At 40.4% G+C, this 22390-nt stretch overlaps 1 protein-coding gene across 5 annotated transcripts in view; it reads right to left on the bottom strand.

Moving 5' to 3' along the window:
- gatad2b (GATA zinc finger domain containing 2B) overlaps positions 1–22390 on the bottom strand; it is a 64428-nt gene that overhangs the window by 13232 nt on the left and 28806 nt on the right. For all 5 annotated transcript variants that reach the window (XM_079829536.1, XM_079829537.1, XM_079829538.1 and 2 more), the window contains 4 exons: positions 9983–10342; positions 8180–8309; positions 7961–8092; positions 91–219 (listed from right to left, as the gene is read on the bottom strand). In XM_079829536.1, the coding sequence (XP_079685662.1) occupies positions 91–219; positions 7961–8092; positions 8180–8309; positions 9983–10341 (750 nt within the window). In that variant the 5' untranslated portion in view covers position 10342. The remainder of the gene's footprint in view (positions 1–90; positions 220–7960; positions 8093–8179; positions 8310–9982; positions 10343–22390) is intronic.

The following is a 22390-nucleotide window of genomic DNA, read 5'->3' on the forward strand; positions in this document are numbered from 1 at the left end:
CATCATTAACGCATGTAGAAAAAAAGGCTCATATTTAGAAAGAAATATTCTGCTGTGCATTTCTCAGAATCACACACAAAAAAAACGTACCTGTGCAGTGCGCAGGTTCTGAGGCTCAGATGAGTGCATGCCGGGCCGCACGGGTAGTTTCCCGAGCCCCTGAGAGCTGTGCATGGGTGACGGCTGCACTGACGATGGGGCATTCTGGACCACCGGCACCTGAAAGGAAAAAGAATTAGAGGTCAAAAAAATCCATCTCGCAAAAACTCTAACTGTACAAAGTGTGTCCATATAACTTACAGCAACAAAAAAAACTCAGTGTATTAGATTACAGTGGTTCTCACTTCGAAGGGGGCCTCCAGGCGACTTCAAATTATTAAAAATATGACAAAACGAGCATTAAAAGGGGATTAAACAAATAAAAATCAAGATATTTCTTAGTTTTTTGGGGTTTTATTTATATATATATATATATTATATATATTAATTATATTATATTATATTATATTATATTATATATATATATAATATAAAAAGGTCAAAAAGGTTGAGATCCATGTATTAGAGGAACTCAAGCAACATTCTTCAGTTAAAGCTGCTGTGCAATTTCCACCAATTGGAAGTAGAAAAATAGGTATTGTTTGGATTTTACTGATTGTTTAGATTTTTTTTTACCCAGACACTTCCCCATACTCCATTGTTCAACCATTGTCATCTTCTCAACTCATTGGTTGAGGTCTTTTTTACACAGCCTAAGGATGTCACGCAAACAAATGTGACTTCACAGTTCGCACAGCTATTTTAAGGATGTCTGTCAGGTAAAAGGGACATTTTATGCGCATACGCATACAACATGAAAGAATGATTAGCATATTTTTCAATCATGGTATTTCATCTAAGGCATTTCAAAGAATATAATTCATAAAACATATACTATGCATAGGGTACGATTTGTATCTCTGCCTCTGCGGAGTTATTTTCATCCCTGGAGGGGATTAAAAATATATATATATATCCCCCCGGGGGGATGCAACTCCACAAACCACCAACAGAGCATATAAAATACCAAGAGTAAAAATATTTTTAAAAACGTGATTCATCAGACCAGGCCACTTTCTTCCATTGCTCCGTGGTCCAGTTCTGATGCTCACGTTCCCACTGTTGGCGCTTTCGGCGGAGGACAGGGGTCAGCATGGGCACCCTGACTGGTCTGCGGCTATGCCGCCCCATACTCAACAAACTGTGATGCTCTGTGTATTCTGACACCTTTCAATCAGAACCAGCATTAACTTCTTGAGCAGTTTGAGCTCCAGTAGCTCGTCTGTTTGATCGGACCCCACAGGCCAGCCTTCGCTCCCCACGTGCATCAATGATCCTTAGCCGCCCATGACCTTGTCGCCCCTTGGACCACTTTTAATAGAGACTGACCACTGCAGACCGGGAACACCCCACAAGAGCTGCAGTTTTGGAGACGCTCTGACCCAGTCATCTAGCCATCACAATCTGGCCCTTGTCAAACTCGCTCAAATCCTTACGCTTGCCCATTTTTCCGCTTCTAACACATCAACTTTGAGGACAAAATGTTCACTGGCTGCCTAATATAGGATAAATTATGCAGCAAGTGAACATTTTGTCCTCAAAGTTGCCACAAACAGATGCCGTGATGAAGAGATAATCAGTGTTATTCCCTTCACCTGTCATGATGTTATGCCTGATCGGTGTATATACACGTTTTTTTTTTTTTATTGTGCATGTCCAAATACAGTGCATTAACATGAAAATAAATATATATAATAATTAAACCTACATCATTATAATACCATGGTATGTTTTGGTACGTATTGTTAGCATTTCATCCTCACAAATTAAAATCAATTTAGCAAATCAAAATGTCATCCTCCAGTTCAAGAGCCAGCAAACATTGTGCATGAAGAGTGGGTTGTGGAACTTGAACGCCAGACGCGACGCGCGAGTGACTGTTCATGGCCCATTCCTGTATCTAGACAGACACTGAGTTGAGTAGCAAAGACAAAACATCTCAATGCCACAGTACATGGACAAACATTACACAGAGCTGTGATGTGGTATCTGTGAGGTTACGTCTCGCTCCCTGTTACCTTGTTTCACCCCCGCTAGTAACTAATGTCCTTTCAACAATAGAACGATATACCTCGACAGTTTTTTCTGGCATTAATATAACACTCAGCTGGACACGAGGGGAGGTTATTTTGCTTGGTGTTATAACAGTGAAGGTGAACGAGCTGTACAGAGGAGCTGCAGTGTAGATGTAGAGTAAAAAATACAGGCAGATTTACAGCAGACAACGCTGCGACATTCAGTCAATGCTGTACTCAAAAGTACTCTCTCCAATTACTGTTTAATATGCAGGGACAACTATAGGAAAGCCATTTGCAGGCTGATTTCACAGAAATTACACACATCAGTTGTAAAGTGGAAGTGTACAGAAAAAGTGAGAACTGGGAATGTAAAAAGTAACAATACTTCACTTTAACAAGTGTTTATGATACTCTTTCTACTGTAATGCAGACTCGTATATGGGTGGCAAAATTATTAATCAATTACTAAGAAGTCTCATGAATATTAACTCGGAGGATCAGCAAGTCAGATGACTGCATTAATATTCATAAGCCAGGCCTTCATAATAGTAGGATTTTGTAAAATTGCACCTGGTTGCTCGCTGACTTGTCCTGGTAATAAACACACGTACTTTGTTGCGTTTTGTATCGACCTATGAACAACTCTTCAAATGTATTGGGTCTCAATCTCATCAAGGCTGCATTTATTTGACAAAATTAAATAAAAACAAAAATTAATAAAAACAGTAATATTGTAAAATATTACCATTTCAAATAACTGTTGTGTAAAATACCCTGGATGCAAATTAGACTTTTCTAATTTTTCTAGGCTAGGATTGGGCGATATGGCCAAAAAAATCTGGCGATACACAGTTATCCACGTAATGTTTTTCTATTTGGATAAAAAAAAAAAATCTGTATTTATTTTATTAAACAAATAATTTTATTTCACATCCTGCCCAATGATGTCTTAAAAACAATGTTGATATTGAAGGCTATAAAGAAATACAGTGAATATAATGTAGGCTATGCAATATTTTATGTGCAAAAATGGGGTTTACAATCTAAAAACAAAATTATTAATTTAGTTTTTAAATTCACAAAACATGAAAATAAAAACAAAAGCATATTAGCCTATATTTGATTACCCCATAATAATGGTCACTTTCATAAAAATATACTTAAAATATACTATAAATTGCACATATGGCACATTTACTGTCCAACAACAAATATTTTAGAAATATATATTTTAGTCAGAATTATTGCACTCTTATTATATTGCGCTCCGTCTGTTTGGCATGGATGGCGCTCATTCACAGAAGCCTGAATTTTAGCGGAGATTCACTTGCAGAAGGCTTGTCCTCTCCTGACAGCAAAATGGACATATTTGCATGACTTTCTAACATTTACAGATGGAGAATATCCCTGTGAAATGTTATGCACTGAAGAAAGCACCACATTTCAAACGCATTAAACACAGCAAGTATTTATCTGTCTGTCAGCACAAGTAGCCTATCTCTCAGAGCATCTGACAGGGCAAGCTGCTTCAAACTATACGTGATAACTGTATCTTACCAGTTATTTTGAAGCCCTTAATATAAAGCACGTGTCATGTTTAGGACAAATTGTATCACGCACTTTCCCTGCATCAGCTCATTCTGCGTACTGCGCTATTTTTCAGATGCGTTCGTATCAATCTACTGTATTGACATAAACCGTATTGCCTCATTCCATTTATTTTCTAAAACAATATATCGATATATTGTACAAACTCGATATACCGCCCAGCCCTACTCTGTAGTCTAGATGACAATAAACAAGCCTGTGTGCATGCACAAAAAGTTTCTACACTAGAAGATTCCATTAAAAAAAACTAAATCAACTGGCATCTACTCTAAGGGCAGCTTCAGCTGATGGACATCCCGTTTCTATTTTTGACATTCTGCAGCTACGCCAGCCACTTTATTTTGCACGACCATCTGAAATAATATGATCTTATTTACAAACATCCTGTGTGTGACTTCCTTACCATGTATTTTAATCCTTTAACTTCTGACAGAGACAATCAAGCCAGACTCTGGTGAAGGCCCACTGAAGTGCCTTATCCAATGTGTTGACAATTTCCACTGAAACAGGAAGACAGGGCGGGACATATAGAGCAGCTCCTCCCCTTATTTAAAATTGCCAATAGTGTTTTGTTTATATCACAGCTCGGCCAGAGCCGTTGAGCTCGGTAAAGCCTCAGTTTCCTCCTAATCTCCAACCGTTTCTCCTCCTAATCTCCTCCATATCGCTTTAAGATACAGCATTCTGTGCAGAATTCAAATGGGTCAGATGTGTTTTCTGGTCTGTGCAGACTCGATCATATGATCCGCTCAGTGCTCTTGTGGTTTGCGCGACACTAATGTGAAACCAGACTTCATTCACCCCAATGGAAAGCATGTTTACACTGTCTGAATCGTTCCTTATCCCCTATATAGTCCACTGTGTGCCACTCACCATGTAGAAAAGAGTAAATGTGTGAACAAGTGACAGATTTCAGCCGCACTTAAGAGTCTATTTTTAATGTAGGGGGTGGGACCTTGAGATTGTAGGGGTGGGGGGAAATTTTGATTCTTAGATGCATCGCGATGCGGACGATTCTGGATCGATTCACAAATAGGGCTGCAACTAACGATTATTTTAATAATTTAGATTATTTTAATCTGTCGATTATTTCTTCGATTAATCGATAAATCGGATAAAAAACCCCGTCAATTTCCAATCCTTTATTCAAAAACAGAACTGACAGTGCAAATTCAGTGCAAAAAATCTTCAGAAAGTGCACAGGTTGCTACAATAAATCTATAAATCTTCTTTTTTTTTATAAAGAAAAATATTAATCAGAAAACTTAACAGGTTGTTAGAACTTGTTCTCAACACTACACTCAGACGCACACACTCACAAACAAAATTAATGGGTTTAGTTAAATTCTAATGCATTAAGAATCTCTCTAAAATGTCCAAACCCATTATATACTCCTGGAGAAAACATCTACCGTATTAACATATTAATATGAATGATATTAAATCCAGACACAGATTTAACTGCTGTGACATATTAAAAAATATTATGTAACAATTAAATAAAACTCCTCCTCCTAAAGAAGAACACAATGTCTTATTTTCAATGAATGATATGCATTCTTTATAACAATTTGCATACAACAATCCTTATAGATTAAATATGGATTAAATAATTAATGTATAATAAATATAATGATTCCTTATTAAAACTAAAGAGGTGATTTTCTCTGTCTTTTGTTGTTTGATTAATATTAAGAGCACAAATGGAAGCAGGTTAATGGACTGCTGTCACTTTAAGACCGAATGCTGACCGAAAATGACAATAGATATTAGTCATAGTTTTTGTCATTCAAAGCTGGTTTTGATTTTCGTCTCGTTTTTGTCTGTGAAAAATGTTGTTGATTAAAATACTGACAAATTATTTGTCAAACGAAATTAACATAGCAACACATTAAAAAAATGAATGGGCCAAAAAAGGCAAGTGAATAAAAACGTGTCTTTAGTCTTGCAAACTATACCACCCCTGCTTTACTACTGTTATTAATAAGCTAACGCTAACTTGTCATGCTTGTCAAGCTGGATAACGAGTAAACAAGCACCAGAAGAGCTACTGGAGGGACGGCACGCTCCTCACTTCCAAACGGATCAAAAGTGGGATTTTGTAGTAATTGCTGCCTTCACGTGCTATCGGAAATTTGATGATTCCGACTTCTGAAGTCGTGATTACGAGCGCATTGCATTCAAGTTTCAAAATGTGAGGGCGTTCATGTGCAATGTTCACCTAGGAAACTCGTATTTACGGCTTTACGCTCAACCGTGCTTTCTTTATACTGAAACATCTCCACATCTTATTGAAGGGCATAATAGACGCGCGACATAACGAATCGATAATGAAATTCGTTGCCAACTCTTTTAATAATTGATTTTTATCGATTTTATCGATTCGTTGTTGCAGCCCTAGTCTGAATCGTTCCTTATCCCCTATATAGTCCACTATGTGCCACTCACCATGTAGAAAAGAGTAAATGTGTGAACAAGTGACAGATTTCAGCCGCACCTTCAGAGTCTATTTTTAATGTAGGGGGCGGGACCTTGAGATTCTAGGGGTGGGGGAAAGATTTTATTCTTGGATGCATCGCGATGCGGACGTGGACGATTCTGAATCGATTCACAAATGTCAAAAAAATCGATTTTCTAAATGTTGATAACGTAATGTTGACAGAACACAAAAGGTGCAACTCTGAAGCGTGGGAAGTGCAGCGCTCGGACCGTCTGTGGCGTGCACATAACAGAGACGCATGATAGCTGAGCGAGAATGCACCCTCTGCATTAAAAGCTAGCGTATGGAAGCACTTCTATGAAGATGAAGGGGAAAATGACCTGGACAAGAGCCACACTATATGCAAGTTGTGTCAGACTAAACTAAAATATTTTCGAAACACGACAAACCAGATTACACGTTTCCAACGCTCGGTTGTACCGGTAACGTTAGTTGCCGCCAATCAGAGAACCACAAACTCTATCGCACATTTGATGGTCAAGGATTTGCGTCCGTGTTCTTCGCAGATGTTAATTTAGTGTTCAGATGTTCATTTCACAAAAGCCGTTTTCGATTGTGGTATACAGCAAAAATGTGTCTGTGCTCAGGATTTAGTTTTGAGTCATAAGTCTTAGACTCTATTATTTAGTTGTGTATAAGAGCAGTTGTATGTTACTAGTTATTCAGAATAGTCCACAAGCATTACTTTTATATGAGAGCTGCTGGTACAGAATTCTATATTTTTGTATTAAAGCTGTGGTTTTGGCACAGCAAAATGTTTATATTGCTCATTGCACATAACAGGAGGTTATTACTTTATGTTAGTGATTCAGAATATGCTGAAGTCTGTATTCATTTACTACAAGTATGCAGCTACAGACACTTTTCCTGTTGGTTTTTTTGCAATGTTGGTACATTTTGAATGCTTATATCTTCTAAATGGAATTGTGTCATTGTTTTGGAGCACACTTAGCCTGACAAGCCAGACCCATATCAAGATGTTGGGTCTGGGAACACACTATTGGCAGGGCTCAATCTGAGGGGCGGGATAAACGCTTGTCTTTCAAATTCCCTCTGCACGCAATAGGATAGCGCTACAACCAACCAGAGCAGTGAAGAAGGTGAAGCGGAGCTAGTTGATAGATTAAACTTTCGGTAAAACTCCGAACACATCTTCCTTTCTTAAGAATGACTTCAGTGCCGTTCTTTGTTCTTTCCTCAAAGAAAACCTTAACTCCAAGTCTTCCAGAGTCGCGGCCAAAGCCGATTGGAAAGACCGCTGTTCGCCAGCTTCTTTGTTTACGAGTAGCACGCGGAAACCGCGTCAACTCTGCCGTCATTATGTTAAGCCCGCCCAACGACTCTATACACAATGTGATTGGCCTGACCAGAGTTTGGTTTTTCCAGCGCGCAAGCCAACGGAGAGTTGCTAGACGCCCTGACTGCGAATTAAATTTGCTGCCACTAGGGTGCGTCTAGATTTCTAGGCTAGAGCACACTAGCTTATAGATAACAGTAAGACTAATACCATAACTCAATTTTGATTTCATGGGGACTTTAAAGGTCTGATCTGCATGGAGAAAACAGCACACTACAGTAAACATACACAGCGGTATGATAGGTATGAGGCTGAAATGTTTTCTCATCTCTGAAAATGTCTGCAATAGGCCTGCCCGTCTAATGAATCTAGTTAAACTTCTCAATTGATGAACTGCACTTTTAGTTACTGGCCCAGGAGATTGAGTACGGTTCTGACCTTTTGCACCACGTTCTCCTTCTGCATCTGACTCTGTCTCAGTTTCTTCAGGAGCACCAGCTTGGCCTCCTCCAGCCGGAGCTCCTCTCGGAGAGCTTTGATCATCTGCTGCCGCTCCTCGCCAGTCTTCCCCTGCAGAACAAACATGCATGTGACTCACACAAGGATTCAATGGTGGGTAACCAACTAAAAGACCTGATTCCTCCATGGATATTGCACCTTGAACATCTCCAGGTTGGCCTGATGCAGTTTCTCCTCGGGGTGGGGCGTGCTCCGTGGGCTGGACGCCTCGTTGTCAGATAAAATGATAACGTCTGGTGATGGAGTGCGCCGCTCTCTAACTATTTCACTGCGAAGAGCAAAATCAGAGGTGGATGTCAAAAGAGATCACAGAATTTTTAGTCACCATGAAATCAAAATTGACAATACATTTTTTTTTTTTTAAGGTAAACTACACAACTTTTGGTTCTCTAGCAGTTGATAAACAAAACTGAATGCGCTTGCTGAAGAACATTGTAGCCGGAGCGAATTCTCTCCGTCTATGACTAGTCACGCAGGTACAAGGCTACTCCACAGTGGTGGCGTCCCGTTCTGTCTAAAATAGTCGGAACATAAACGCTTATTATAGGCCTACCGTAGTGATTCAGGATAAGACAAAAATAAGTTTGGAAGAAGGGTTCATGATGTACTTGCTCATTATATACATTTTGAACCAAAAAAAAGTTACATAGCGTCCCTTTCAAATATATCATTGCTCATCATAAAAGATTTATCTTGTCTTAAAAACTCATGTGCCCTCATAATCTCCCTCTGTGTTTACAGCCGTGAGGGCGGGACAACCTGTCACTCACATGAGATCGACCAACAGCAAACCACAGCCATCAAACGATCCAATCAATTCCCCATGGATACAGTAGTGGCCAAAATTGATGTCCGGAGGGGATATCCGTTTTAGTTATTCTCTATATCAGTACATCACAATATTCCCGCCCAAGGCATATGCAAAATAAAGGGCCGGGCCTGGTTGAGTTAGTAAGTAGTGTGGTTAGGGGTGGGACATTTCCCCAAACATGGTTGACCAATCACAGCACACTGGTCCAGCTAACCACTCAGAGCACATTGTGCTTTTTAGAAGGAGGGGCTTCATAGAGACAGGAACTAAACAGCGTTACTGACAGACTGGGAAGAGAGGAGCTGCAACAATGGAGAATTTGTGAAAAATATGGTGTTATGGTAGCCTAGAAATCTAGACGCACCCTAACGGCAGCAAATCTAATTTGCAGCCAGGGTCGTCTAGCAACTCTCCATTGGCTTGCGAGCTGGAAAAACCAAACTCTGGTCAGGCCAATCACATCGTGTATAGAGTCGGTGGGTGGGCTTAACATAATGACTGCAGAGTTGCGGCGGTTCGCGTGCTACTTGTAAACAAAGAAGCTGGCGAACAGCGGTCTTTCCAATCGGCCTTGGCCGCGACTCTGGAACACTTGGAGCTTTTCTTTGAGAAAAGACCAAAGAACGGCACTGAAGTCATTCTTAAGAAAGGAAGATGTGTTCTGAGTTTTGCCGACCAGATACCGCAAAAGTTTCATCTATCAACTAGCTCCGCTTCACCTTCTTCGTTGCTCTGGTTGGTTGTAGCGCTATCCTATAGCGTGCAGAGGGAATTTGAAAGACAAGCGTTTATCCCGCCCCTCGGATTGAGCCCTGCCAATGGTGTGTTCCCAGACCCAACATCTTGATGTGGGTCTAGCTTGACAGGCTAGTGTTACCCATTCTAGACCCCGAAAACAAAATCAAGCCTGAAAAATTGCATAATAGGTCCTCTTTAACGGATTTGTCGTGGAAAGAGGAGAACTAAATAATAAGGGGAATTACTAATAATGTTTGTAAATTTGATTTATCTACTGGTATTTATAAAATATGACTCCTATGCAGATGCAAATATTTCCTCTCAACGACGCAATTTTAACCCGGCTTATAGTTATGTGCAAATTGATGTTGACCAGTCTCCCAAAACCTCACCTCCTTCTGGCACTCATGTCCACTGGCTCATCTACTATGTTTTCCTTCCCATTCTTGCTGGGACCTCCATGGCCCCCGACTCTCAAACTTCCATTCATCTTTTCCTCGTAGGGCACAGCTCCCATCAGCCCCTGGCTGCCCCCGGGGCCTTTGCCCTCTGCCATGGCTGCCGCAACCGCCGCCCCCTCCAAGGCAGCCAGATCCTTGCGTTTGAGGAGGGCAAGCATCTTCAGCCTCTCCATGGCCTCGTGACCCTCCATCTTCAGGCGCTTGGCCAGAGCCTCCTCCCGCTCATCCGGCGCCTCCAGACCCCGCTTCAGCAGGTTCAGCCTCAACGCCTCCTCAGACATCCGCTCCATCCTGTCAGGGACACAGAGAGAGAATATCTGTGAACACACTTGCAAAGTTGATCAAATAAGTTGATCAAATAAAATTAAATAAATAATTAAATAACTTAATTTTATATAACTTGGAGGTATACATTAGAAGTATAAATATTAACAAGTTAACTTTTTAAAGCTACACTGTGTGATATTTTCCCCCATCTAGCGGTTAAAAGGTATATGACCATCCAGTGAATATTAGTTTCTCTTCCTCTCAATTCCGATTTCGTTTTAACTCAATCGGTGGCCGATTTAGTCCAAGATTAATATGGCTTCCAGTTCGACCTCGTCCACATTCGACACGGTGCCATCGAGTGTTAAAACGCGAAAGGCGAAGCTTGAATTTACGGGTTTGTCCCTCTTTGGCTAATGTACTTTCAAGATGGAGGGGCAACATGGCGAATAGCATTCAAACCCCTTACCCGTATGTATTTTCAATGGCATATTATAAACTTCCGAGAATACTTTATTACTTGAAAGACGTAAATATACATTAATGAGCACATATATTTTTGAAAGAACTAAGTGTTTTTAGCTAAGAATAAACTAAAAGTTACACAGTGTAGCTTTAAATAAAAAGGAATGTATTGTGTTCAAGAGTATATGAGTTCCTGCAACTGTATTAGGAAATGATACTGAAATTTTGGTATCGCAACAGCCTTAATCTGTAGGAATCAGTAGAAATTCCCCTGCTTGAGACCAATGCAAATCACTTAATTATTCTTTTACAGTGAAAGAGCTGAGAGTGAGAGAGATCTACTATGACTCCTCACACGCCCACAGTCTTTACAGAGCCATTAGTCTGCCTCGTGCTGAGGCTGTGGACTACGGTGCTCGAGAACCAAGGCCTCTCCAGGCTTAATTGATAAATTACATGATCATTACATACAAATCAGTGTAACTTTCATGGTTTGACTGAGGAAATTTGCTTGGGCTGCTAGTAGAGAGGGTCTCCCTGCCTCACATTAGGAGCCTGTTACGACAAGAGTCATTTCAGAGTTCAGACGCACAGCTGAGCGGAGCTTCCCAAAACTCCTGCTGACAACGTCACAAAGCGGTCACTGAGAGGGGACTGACCTTGCCTACTTGTGGGATCATATTTCTGGCACCAAATTACTGTGACTGAAGATTCAAGCCTTACCCAAGAACTATAATTAGAGGGCTTTTTTTCTCTGATGAAGGAGAGTTCTGTTTCCATTTTACATATTTTATTTTATTAATTTAAAGTGCCCCATTATGCTATTTTAAACGTTCCTAATTTTATTTTAGAGGTCTCCTAAAATAGGTTTACATGCATCCGAGGTCAAAAAACACGAATTCTCATGATATACATTGCACATCACCTCATTTTGTTCATTTGTAGAACGTTTCTCTAAACCCCTCCTTCATGCACAGACTACGCTGCTCTGATTGGTCAGACGACCCAGTCTGTAGTGACTGATCTATTGCTTACAGCGCATGTCGGAAACTAAACGCCTATTACTGAATTTCAGCTTGAACAGTAATGATGGCATCGCTTAACCCCCAAATTCTTCTCTACAACCAAACTCTACCAGGTCTCAGCAACAACTACAGTATTTACAGTGTACATTGTTACATGGTTATGTGACAGGAAGTGAGACTGGAATTGCTGATGACACGTTTCGGCAGTTCGAAATTGATTTTTTTAGGAGACAATAACTTTATTTGTTGTGCACTTGAAAACTTTTCAGACCTTTTACAAAATCACAAACAGCAATTACACACTGTATGAAAGGAAATATTCGAAAAATCATAATAGGGGCACTTTAAAGTTGAACTGAGCAATTTAGCCATGCATACAGACACAACTAAAAGCAAATCTATTTGGAAAAAAACATTATCTCCTCATTTTGTGACACTAGCAGTGCAGAAATTATACTCTTCAGCAGTAATTTTGGTAAATTTCAGAAATTTGCGAAATCCATTACCCACATTTAAATTACTTCAATCAAACATTTTTTGGGGGGGCCAAAATCACTTGGTCTCATGCACTAATGATTGTGTGGATTATTCATATTATTCACTTATGCATTTCTCAGAAAAAAAAATTCACAACATGAGAGTACACATATGAATTTGTTCTTAACCTTGTTCTAATGTTAAAGGGTTAGTTCACCCAAAAATGAAAATTCTGTCATTAATTACTTACCCTCATGTCGTTCGACACTGGTAAGACCTCAGTTCATCTTCAGAACACAAATTAAGATATTTTAGTTGAAATCTGATGGCTCTGAAAGGCCTCCATTGGCACAATGCACGGTTCACTCTCAAGACCCTTAAAAGGTACTAAAGACGTCGTTACAAAGTCCATCTCACTACAGTGGTTCTAAAATAACTTTATGAAGCGATGAGAATAGTTTTTGTGCGCAAAAAAACCCTAAATAACGACTTATATAGTGATGACGATTTCAAAACACGGCATCATGAAGCTTCGAAGCGTTATGAATCAGTGAGTCGATTCAGCAGTTTGGATCGCCAAATTTCAGCAGTTTGGCGGTTTGACACGCGATCCGAATCATGATTCGACTCACTGATTCAGAACGCTTCGAAGCTTCATGAGGCCGTGTTTTGAAATCGTCATCACTATACAAGTCGTTATTTAGGGTTTTTTTGCACACAAAAACTATTCTCGTCACTCCATAAAGTTATTGTAGAACCACTGTAGTGAGATGGACTTTGTAACAACGTCTTTAGTACCTTTTAAGGGTCTTGAGAGTGTAAAGTGCATTGTGCCAATGGAGGCCTTTCAGAGCCATCAGATTTCAACTAAAATATCTTCAGTTGTGTTTCCAAAGATGAACGGAGGTCTTACGAGTGTCGAACGACATGAGGGTAAGTAATTAATGACAATTTTCATTTTTGGGTTAACTAACCCTTTAATGAACTTGAGTATTTTGAATGAGTGGCCACGCCACATCTCCACATAAACATTCATCAACTCACACATCAGTTGTAATAAATGGAAGATCAAGCATGTTCACTTGACGTGCGAGAACCAATGAGGTTCATTCTTGTGTTACGCAGCCCGTTTGAGCTTCCTCAAGAACCAATGAGGTTCATACTCGTGTTATGTAGCACGTTTGAAATCCATAAGAACCAATGAGAGTTGTTCTCGCGCGTCAAGCAGCTTCTGTTCATGTTTGCTGATCAATGCTTATATGGGAATCATCATATAAAAGCGATCGAGTCTCTTCAAAAAAATTGGACTAAACCGCTCCATTCATATGGATTAGTTTTACGATCTCTTTATGAACTAAGTGTCAGTGGTAGTTGCGTAGCTGTCAATGGAGGGACAGTTGACATGAGGGCGAGTAATTAATGACAATTTTTATTTTTGGGTGAACTAACCCTTTAATTTGCAGCAACTATTTTTAATTCACAGAACATGAATAAGCTACAACAGGTAAATGTCAGCAGTATGAAAGCAGTTTACAGTAACCAAAAATGATGCTAGCGTAGCAATAGGTGAAATTTGATTGGCTTGCTTGTCGCCAAAAAGCTTTGCTACAACTGATTTCATACAACAACAAAAAAATTATATTAGTACATCACTAATTTGAACACCACTGCCCTATACGTCAGCACATGGTACGCTAACCGCTACGCAACAGCTCTATTGTCGAATCTAGTTTTGAAATACAGCGAGTCCAAGAGAAAACTGTGGTGCAGTAGATTGATAAAAAGCAGTCTTCCTAAAGAGGCAGTAAAGCCTGGGAGACATCCTCACCATCCACAAGACATCATACCATGACAATGCTCTGAGACACATCAGGACCACCAATTCTTACAGGTAAAACTCCAAAAGGATGCACTATATAAAATAGTGTAATACGTGTGTAACACACGGTTAACCCAATACACACAGTGTAAGCCAGCAGTGACATTCGTTTACTGAAGCACCAGATGAGCCAATCTCTACTGCTGCATTCTTACAGTCAGCCATTAACTTCCTGTTCTCCCCTCCGGACAAAAGCACAACACACCACACGGGAGCCCAAGAGCCAGGCTATAACGTGACTGAATCACACTGCGTGTGTGTGAGATTGTGTGTGTGTGATTGTATGTGTGTGTGTGTGTGTGTGTGTGTGTGTGTGTGTGTGTGTGTGTACCCTCCCATGCAAAGCGCACGCATACACTGCGGGGTCATGCGTGCTCAAGTGCAGATTTGATTGTGTGTACACATAAGGCTCTGCCGCGCTCTGGACATGTGTCACGTACTGCAGATCTAAATGATCATGTGTGTGTTTGCTCGTCTTTATTAGTTAGGCACGCTTGGGCGGACCCTTCATGGCCAGAGGGCAGAGAGAGGCTCTCCCCCTCCCACACGCACACACACGGGGAGTGTCTGGACAGTGAATGTGCAGGACTGTATGCAGGCTATTGTTTGTGCTGGAACCTCTTTATCTGTCTAATGCATTTGTATTCTGCTCGTAGCTTCAGTCTAAAGGTAGAACATTATCAGGTGCTGCCGCTCGCTGAGCATTCATTCTTTGGACCCTGTATATTAGTAAGAAAGTAAAACTTTTTTTTTTAATTGCGATTAATCGAAATTGAGTTTCGATTTTGGCTCCCAACGATTATGAAAATCCGATGAATCGAGATAATGCTGCATAAGAATCGTATTACATCCCTTTCCAGCGGTGCGCTTTCGCTCCTTCTTAAAAGTCCAAACGTGCAAATCAGAAAAATCATGTAACATGACTTTCACAAAATGGGATGTACTTGACCTAATTAAAAAGAGTTATTAAAAGCACGAAAGAGAAGTGGCGCTGTTCCTCAGACGGAGCAGAACACCAGACAAGCGCGAAAATAAAAGATTTTTGCCATATTAGAGCAATACTAATACACACGTTGATTTGTAGTTAAATGGGGCTGGGTAAAAAAAAACGCACTTTTAATTTTAACAATCCTGATATCGATACTCTAAGCCTATTTTCAGTCGCTGTATAGAAATGTATTTGTGTCATTTATTTGTGAATCGCATTACCGTACAGAGTCGGTTCTTTTTAGTAAATGAAAAACATACAGCGTGACCAGAGGAGACCGATTCCTAAAACAAATGACTCTTATGAACCAGTTCTCTAAATGAAAAGTAAAGTCTTAAACACTGCCCTGTAGAATTTAAAGCAATAGCAAAAATGTTATTTCTTATAAAAATAAGACAGACATTATGACTGAAATCTACCCAATGACCTGGAACTGAATCAAAATTGGAAACTAATCTAATGAAGAGCTTGTAAATGAATCAAACTGAATTCATAAACTAATTTAATAATCAGAATAAAATCAGAGAGCATATTAATAAGAATCATATCAGATCGAATAGGAGTATATTTGAACAGAGCTTGTGGATAAGAATCCAACTGAACTCGGTATCTGATCGAATCGAGAGCTTATGAATCAGAATCAAATGAAATCGAGAGCTTGCAAAATGAATCTAACTGATTTTATAATCTCATCAAATTGAGAGCTTGAGAATCAGAATCAAATCAAAACTGAAAGAATAAAACTGAACTTGGAATCTGATCGAATCGAGAGCTTAGGAATAAGAATCTTATGAAATCGAGAGCTTGTAAAATGAATCAAACTGAATTCATAATCTCATCAAATTGAGAGCTTGAGAATCAGAATCAAATCAAATCGAGAGCTTGTGAATAAGAATCCAATGAAATCGAGAGCTTGTAAAATGAATCAAACTGAATTCATAATCTCATCAAATTGAGAGCTTGAGAATCAGAATCAAATCAAATCGAGAGCTTGTGAATAAGAATCCAATGAAATCGAGAGCTTGTAAAATGAATCAAACTGAATTCATAATCTCATCAAATTGAGAGCTTGAGAATCAGAATCAAATCAAAACTGAAATCTGATCGAATCGAGAGCTTGTGATCGAATCGAGAGCTTATGAATCAGATGAAATTGAGAACTTGTAAAAAGAAAGAAACTGAATTCATAATCTCGTCAAATTGAGAGTTTGTGAATAAGAATGAAATTGAACTTGAAATCTGATCGAATCGAGAGCTTATGAATCAGAATCAAATGAAATCGAGAGCTTGCAAAATGAATCAAACTGAATTTATAACTTATGAAACCGAGACCTTGAGAATCAGAATCAAATCAAAACTGGAATCTGATCAAATTGAGAGTTTATGAATAAGAATAAAATTGAACTTGGAATCTGATCGAATCGAGAGCTTAGGAATCAAATGAAATCGAGAGCTTGTAAAATGAATCAAACTGAATTCATAATCTCATCAAATTGAGACATTGAGAATCAGAATCAAATCAAATTGAGAGCTTGTGAATAAGAATTCAATTGAACTCGGAATCCGATCTCAAGCGAGAGCTTGGGAATCAGAACAAAGTCGAGAGCTTGCAAAATGAATCAAACTGAATTCATAATCTTATGAAAGTGGGCACTTGAGAATCAGAATCAAATCAAAACTGAAATCGGATCGAATCGAGCGCTTAGGAATCAGAATCACATTTAAAAACTAAATGGAAATCAATAACAATGAGGACTTGTAAATTAATGAAATCAAATTCATAACCTAATCAATTTGAAAGCCTAAAAGTCAGAATCAAATGAAATCAAATTTAAAATCTAAATGAATAGAGAGCTTGTGAATCAGTATTGAATCTGGAAATCTAAATATTAAACTGGATTATATGTCAGACTAGTATTGCTGAAGTATGTAGGGGCAGCAACATATAGACCTTTAAACATGTTTAAATGATGAATTAAAGGATACAGCATGCGCATAGGGCAAGTCAACATTTTTTATAGTGTGAAGCTAACAAAATAAAAACAGAATCTCTTCACTTCTGGAAGAAAACACATTGTGAATGCTCATAGTTCATCTCTGACACCTCTGAGCACCCCTCTCTGTTTGAGGTCATGCAGAATTCAAACATTTGCCCCAGGACTCCTTAACTTTGATTTTACAGCATCTGCAAGCGAGGGATTGTGTTTAATGTGATGTGCCGGAGCGAGGCTGGGATCAAAGGTGCGTGGACACACGTATCGGTCAGGAGAAAAGCAGCATGGCACCAGCCTGACGTACTTATCGACCACATAGACAGACAGAGGAGGAGAGTTTCTCATCTGTGGCTTGACAAATGATGCTCTTTGTGATGCGAGTGTCACACAGGCCCTGATACAAACACACTCAGCATTTACATCATCGAAATGCTTTTGTTTGGCTCTGGTTAATATTAGCGAACATCCAGGAAAACTCAGCCTAACCCATCCATTCCTATAAGACGTGACTGATCGCGGGCAGTCATGGTGACCTTGCTGAGCCATTATATTAAGAAAGAAGGCTTTAGAAGCGAGTGTGTGAGATTGTGGGCGAGATGAATCTGTATTCACTAAATGGACAAGTGACACCGCCACATTTCTGGTTGCTGTATATCTAAGACCCCTGTAACCGATGACAAAAGGCTCATCGCAATTGTTACTTTCCGACTTCTCTGATGTAGGAATATCAATGAGAAAATGATTATGGTCTACATTACCCTGAATATTCAGTTCAAAACAAAATACGGCAGTCGCACAGCTTCAAGACCATGATAATTTGAGGAATAACATCTTAAAAGTACAATATGTAGGGGATAATTGACGTCAGCAGTAATCATTTGCGGTTTTTATTCTATTGTTCACTGTTGCCTGTCGTTGTGGGTTTTGGTTCTTTTTCTGTTGTCGGCTGTAAGGACCTTTGAAATAACAGAAATCATTCGGCGAAGTAATATGGAACGTTAATGCGGTCGAGACCTGCCTGGAACTACTTTAGCCGTAATTGCACACCTTGGAATGTTCATCAACCAATCGGATTCAAGAATTCAACAGCCCCGCAGTATAAGCTAAAAACAACATTTGCATATTTATCATGTTGTTTTAATATATTCACAGTATTCTACTATAGCAAGATAAATTCATGTTTTCCAACCATATCGGACATCTGTCCAAAGCAAAACCAGTTCATTTATCCACTCTGAAATGTGTCGCTTTACAGCAATAAATCACACCATTTTTACTAAAAAAAATTGAATTTTACAATTATTTCCAATGAACAATTATTTTTGATATGCAAGGGATAACATGCAGATGGTCATTATCACAAATAAACCAGATTAATGTTCAAAAGTTTGGGGTTGGTGAGATTATTTCAAGTTTTTATAACAGTCTTCTCATCAAGGCTACATTTATTTGATCAAAAATACAGTTAAACAGTAATATTGTGAAACATTACTACAATTTAAAATAATAGTTTTCTCCAGTCTTCAGTATCACATGGTCCTTCAGAAATAATTATAACGATTCTTTGATGAATAGCGCATATTTGGGCAGAATACTTTTTTTGCAGCTATATAAATGCCATGAAGTAGTGACATTGGGAGCTGGGAATCTATTTAGAGCGCCTTATTTTATTAATTAAAATATTGATATTTGGCGACAGCGTATTGATTCTCATTTCGCAGGGAGATTGGACAATGATATATCGCACTAATCAATATTTTGTCCCCCCCCACCCTTATTACTGACCCCAAACACACACACAAATACTCTAATATTCCTATCATAATGAGGACATTCCATAGGCATAATGGTTTCTCTACTGAGCTAGAGACATTTTCTATTGCCTAAACCTAAACAATTACTGCATTTTTACATTTTCCAACAACAACAAAAAAGTAGCATGTATGATTGTCTTTAAAAATGTCCCCACAAGGTCAAAAATTACCGGTATTACTTGTGGGTTCATCAGAACATAGGGTTTACCAGGCACACACACACACACACACACACACACACACACACAAATATACAGATCTCAACTTGAAATAATAACACCCCTGACTGATGGGTTTATTTAGTTTTTTAAACTAGACAAGTGTTGCCTCACAAACCTCAGCACCAAACAAACGCTAAAGCTACGCACAAGTGACCTAACAGTCACGTTCATCAAACACACAGCACTGTAGTTATTCCTAAACCCAATTAAGCTCCCGAGACCCAGAAGCGACTGGTCTTAAAATGCCTTATTGTAGGGACATCCCCAATTACAAATTAAATTGAGCTGTAATTGGTCCCTTGATGACTTCATCATCTCTCGATCATCCCATTATTTTTCGTGTCATCCTTCTTCTTGCATAGTTTAATCATACATCCACTGTTGCGTTGTCTGATTCTCAAGATTGGCTTTAAGAATGCCAAAACATTTGGTTCTCTCTTTAAAATAAACTCTTAAAAAGAAGTGCAAGAGGAGGCCGCATAACATCCTTTCATTTAAAACAACGATTGAGGCATTGAGAAGCAAGCACATCAAATCCAGATATATAATGTCGTACCTTCACAACAAACCACCCACCTCGCACGAATGAGCATGTGAGGGGGGGAAAAAAAGGGGGAAAGAGGGTAAAGAGCGAGAAGAAAAAAAAGCAGTGCGAGTGACTGAGACAGTAGAACGGAAGAGCGAGGGAGTGCGTGAGCAATAAACGCACAAGCATACACACAACCAACAATAGCACCAACCAGCCAATCAGAAAGTCCGTGCAGAGCACGTCAGCCTGACCCCCCCACACCATCACCCCCCCCCCCCCCCCCCCCCCCCCTCCCCTTTACATAATATAATGACTGTTTCAGTCAGCTGCTACAAAAACCAGACTCTCTTTACTCGGCCCACTCCTCCTTTATCCACCCCCCTTTTTGCTTATCGACGCACACACACCCCAGCCACCCTCCTCCTCCTCCACCTCCTCCCCAGAAACCTGCACACGCGCACTCCACGACAGACTCACTGCTTTGGGCACTACGCCAGCCAACGCAGCAGCAGCAGCTCAGAGATGAAAAGAAAGAGAGCGAGAAAAAGAAAGACAGAGAGCGAAATGGTGTGCGAGTACACAGAGAAGCTCCACTCCGAATTAGATTATCCGGCGATCTCGCCCAGCGACCCTCGCAACACCCTAAACCACAAACTTTCCAATCTCCATTTTATTTAAATCAACCTTTTGTCCCGCCGCACAATCCCACTGATCCTTTACAAATGGTCCCTGGGTAGTTACTCGCTCTGGAGTTCCTGGCTATGTAGGGAACGGGCCTAAAAACGTGGAACACTGTGTGTCTGGTTTCACGGGCCATACCGACACAAGACTCACTTTGTGCCCTTCAGACCCGCCATTCTAATACAGCTGTGCCACACACCACAAAGCAGAGCACAAACTGACCCCTCCCTTCGTGCTCTTCACCCTTCCCCCCCCTTCCAAAAAAAGTATTCCTTTTTTTTCCTCCCTGCGTTGTAAAAATAAACACACACGCTCACTTTCTGGGGGCCCCTTAAAGGTACGGACGACCACAAACTACTTTTCGGTTCTTTCTTTCTTTTCCATTTTTTTTTTTATAGATTGTAACGTACACAACGCACAAGATCATCATCATCGGTTCAGATGGGGGGCAGAGTTGGGGGTTAGGGCGGACGGAGGATGAAGAAGACGCGATTGAGACGAAAAAATGAAATGGAAGAAAAAAACAAGACAGCAGCACTCTCCTGACACGCTACCCTGTCATAATGCCAACCCTTAATTCCCCTCTGCCCATCCCCCACCGGCACACCATTTTCTTTATGCACACGCCACTGCTGCCTGTCGATCAGATCACTGCAAGCACAAAAATGTCCTCCTCCTTCTGCCCCCACTGCAAACACCATCACACCCTGAAGCCCCCCGAACCGGTACACACGCAAACACGCACACGCAAAGAGACCCTTGCCCCCCTACAAAAGAGAACCGATTGGGAAAGTGCATGAAAAAATTGCCAGCTAAAACAAGTGATGATAATAATATGGCCGGTTGCAAGTGCACGATGGAATCCGCAGCTCATTTCACGCATGATCTGCATCATGACAATTCATTTGGCTGACGTAACCCGCTGCCCCACCTCCCAGACCAAAGCGCTGGTGGCATTGCATCCCTCACCCAGAGAGGTACAAGGTGCCTTGTTTTAAGCAGCACACTAGCACTCCCCAAGGACCGGGGACGCTCAGATTCCTTCATGCAAGAGTAGCGATGCATTCTCTTAATTTCCCCAAGTTTCATCCTAAGGCGCAGTACTTATCGTGGAAGACCAGGGGTTTGCACCCATCTTCGCTCCCCACCCCCCACCCTCGGAGACTGGCTCATCTCCCAAATCTGCCTGTTCGCATACAGCCCCTCTGATCACCCACCCGCTCAATTGGCTAGATTAAGCCTTTCCTGGTTGCAGCATCTGATGCCGAGCACGGAGACCTCAAAATGGCTGCTATCACTAAAGGTGTGCGTGCCCACCCAGATGAATTAAAAAAAACAAAAACAAGACTTCTCGGGCAGGAGCGGATCTGGCCGCTCGTTCGGTTCCCGGAAGCATCCGTTTGAATGGAATCACAGTTCTTTTGGGTTTAAATGTAAGGAGAGTGATTTATAGTGAAGGGCATGCGTTGACGCAGTAACCTAGTTAAAGCTGGAGCGAGCGGGCTTGGCATAGGGTCATACAGGGTGAGCGCCATGAACGCTTGGGAAATGTCTGCGATGTCTGGATGCAAACTTCATGATGGCGTTGTCCGCTTTTGTCGGAGAAGCATTTGGCCGGCTTTTGGCATTTTAAAGTGTCTGCAAGAGGTGAAATGGCACAGTGGGAAGGGATGGGCAAGTAAATGAAAGACGCTCCAAACCTGTATGACTTTCGCCCATGGGAACACAAAAGAAGATGTGTCCATAAAATGCCCCGATGACATTCACTATAAAAATGTTGTGTTCTACATAAGAAATTAAGCTATACAGGTTTGGAATGGTGAGTAAATGATGAGTTTAATTTTCGGGGTGTACGGTCTCTTTAAGCAGACTTCTGTTGACTTCGGAGTAGAGGAGGATGAAACGATTTTTTTTTTTGTTTTGTTTATGTTATTTGTGAAGAAGGGTTCGGATTTGACATTTATCATGTCAGAACTCTTGGTCCTGAATAAACACTTCA

The sequence above is a fragment of the Gobio gobio genome, assembly GCF_949357685.1.
Source record: "Gobio gobio genome assembly, chromosome: 11".
Taxonomy (NCBI): Eukaryota; Metazoa; Chordata; class Actinopteri; order Cypriniformes; family Gobionidae; genus Gobio; species Gobio gobio.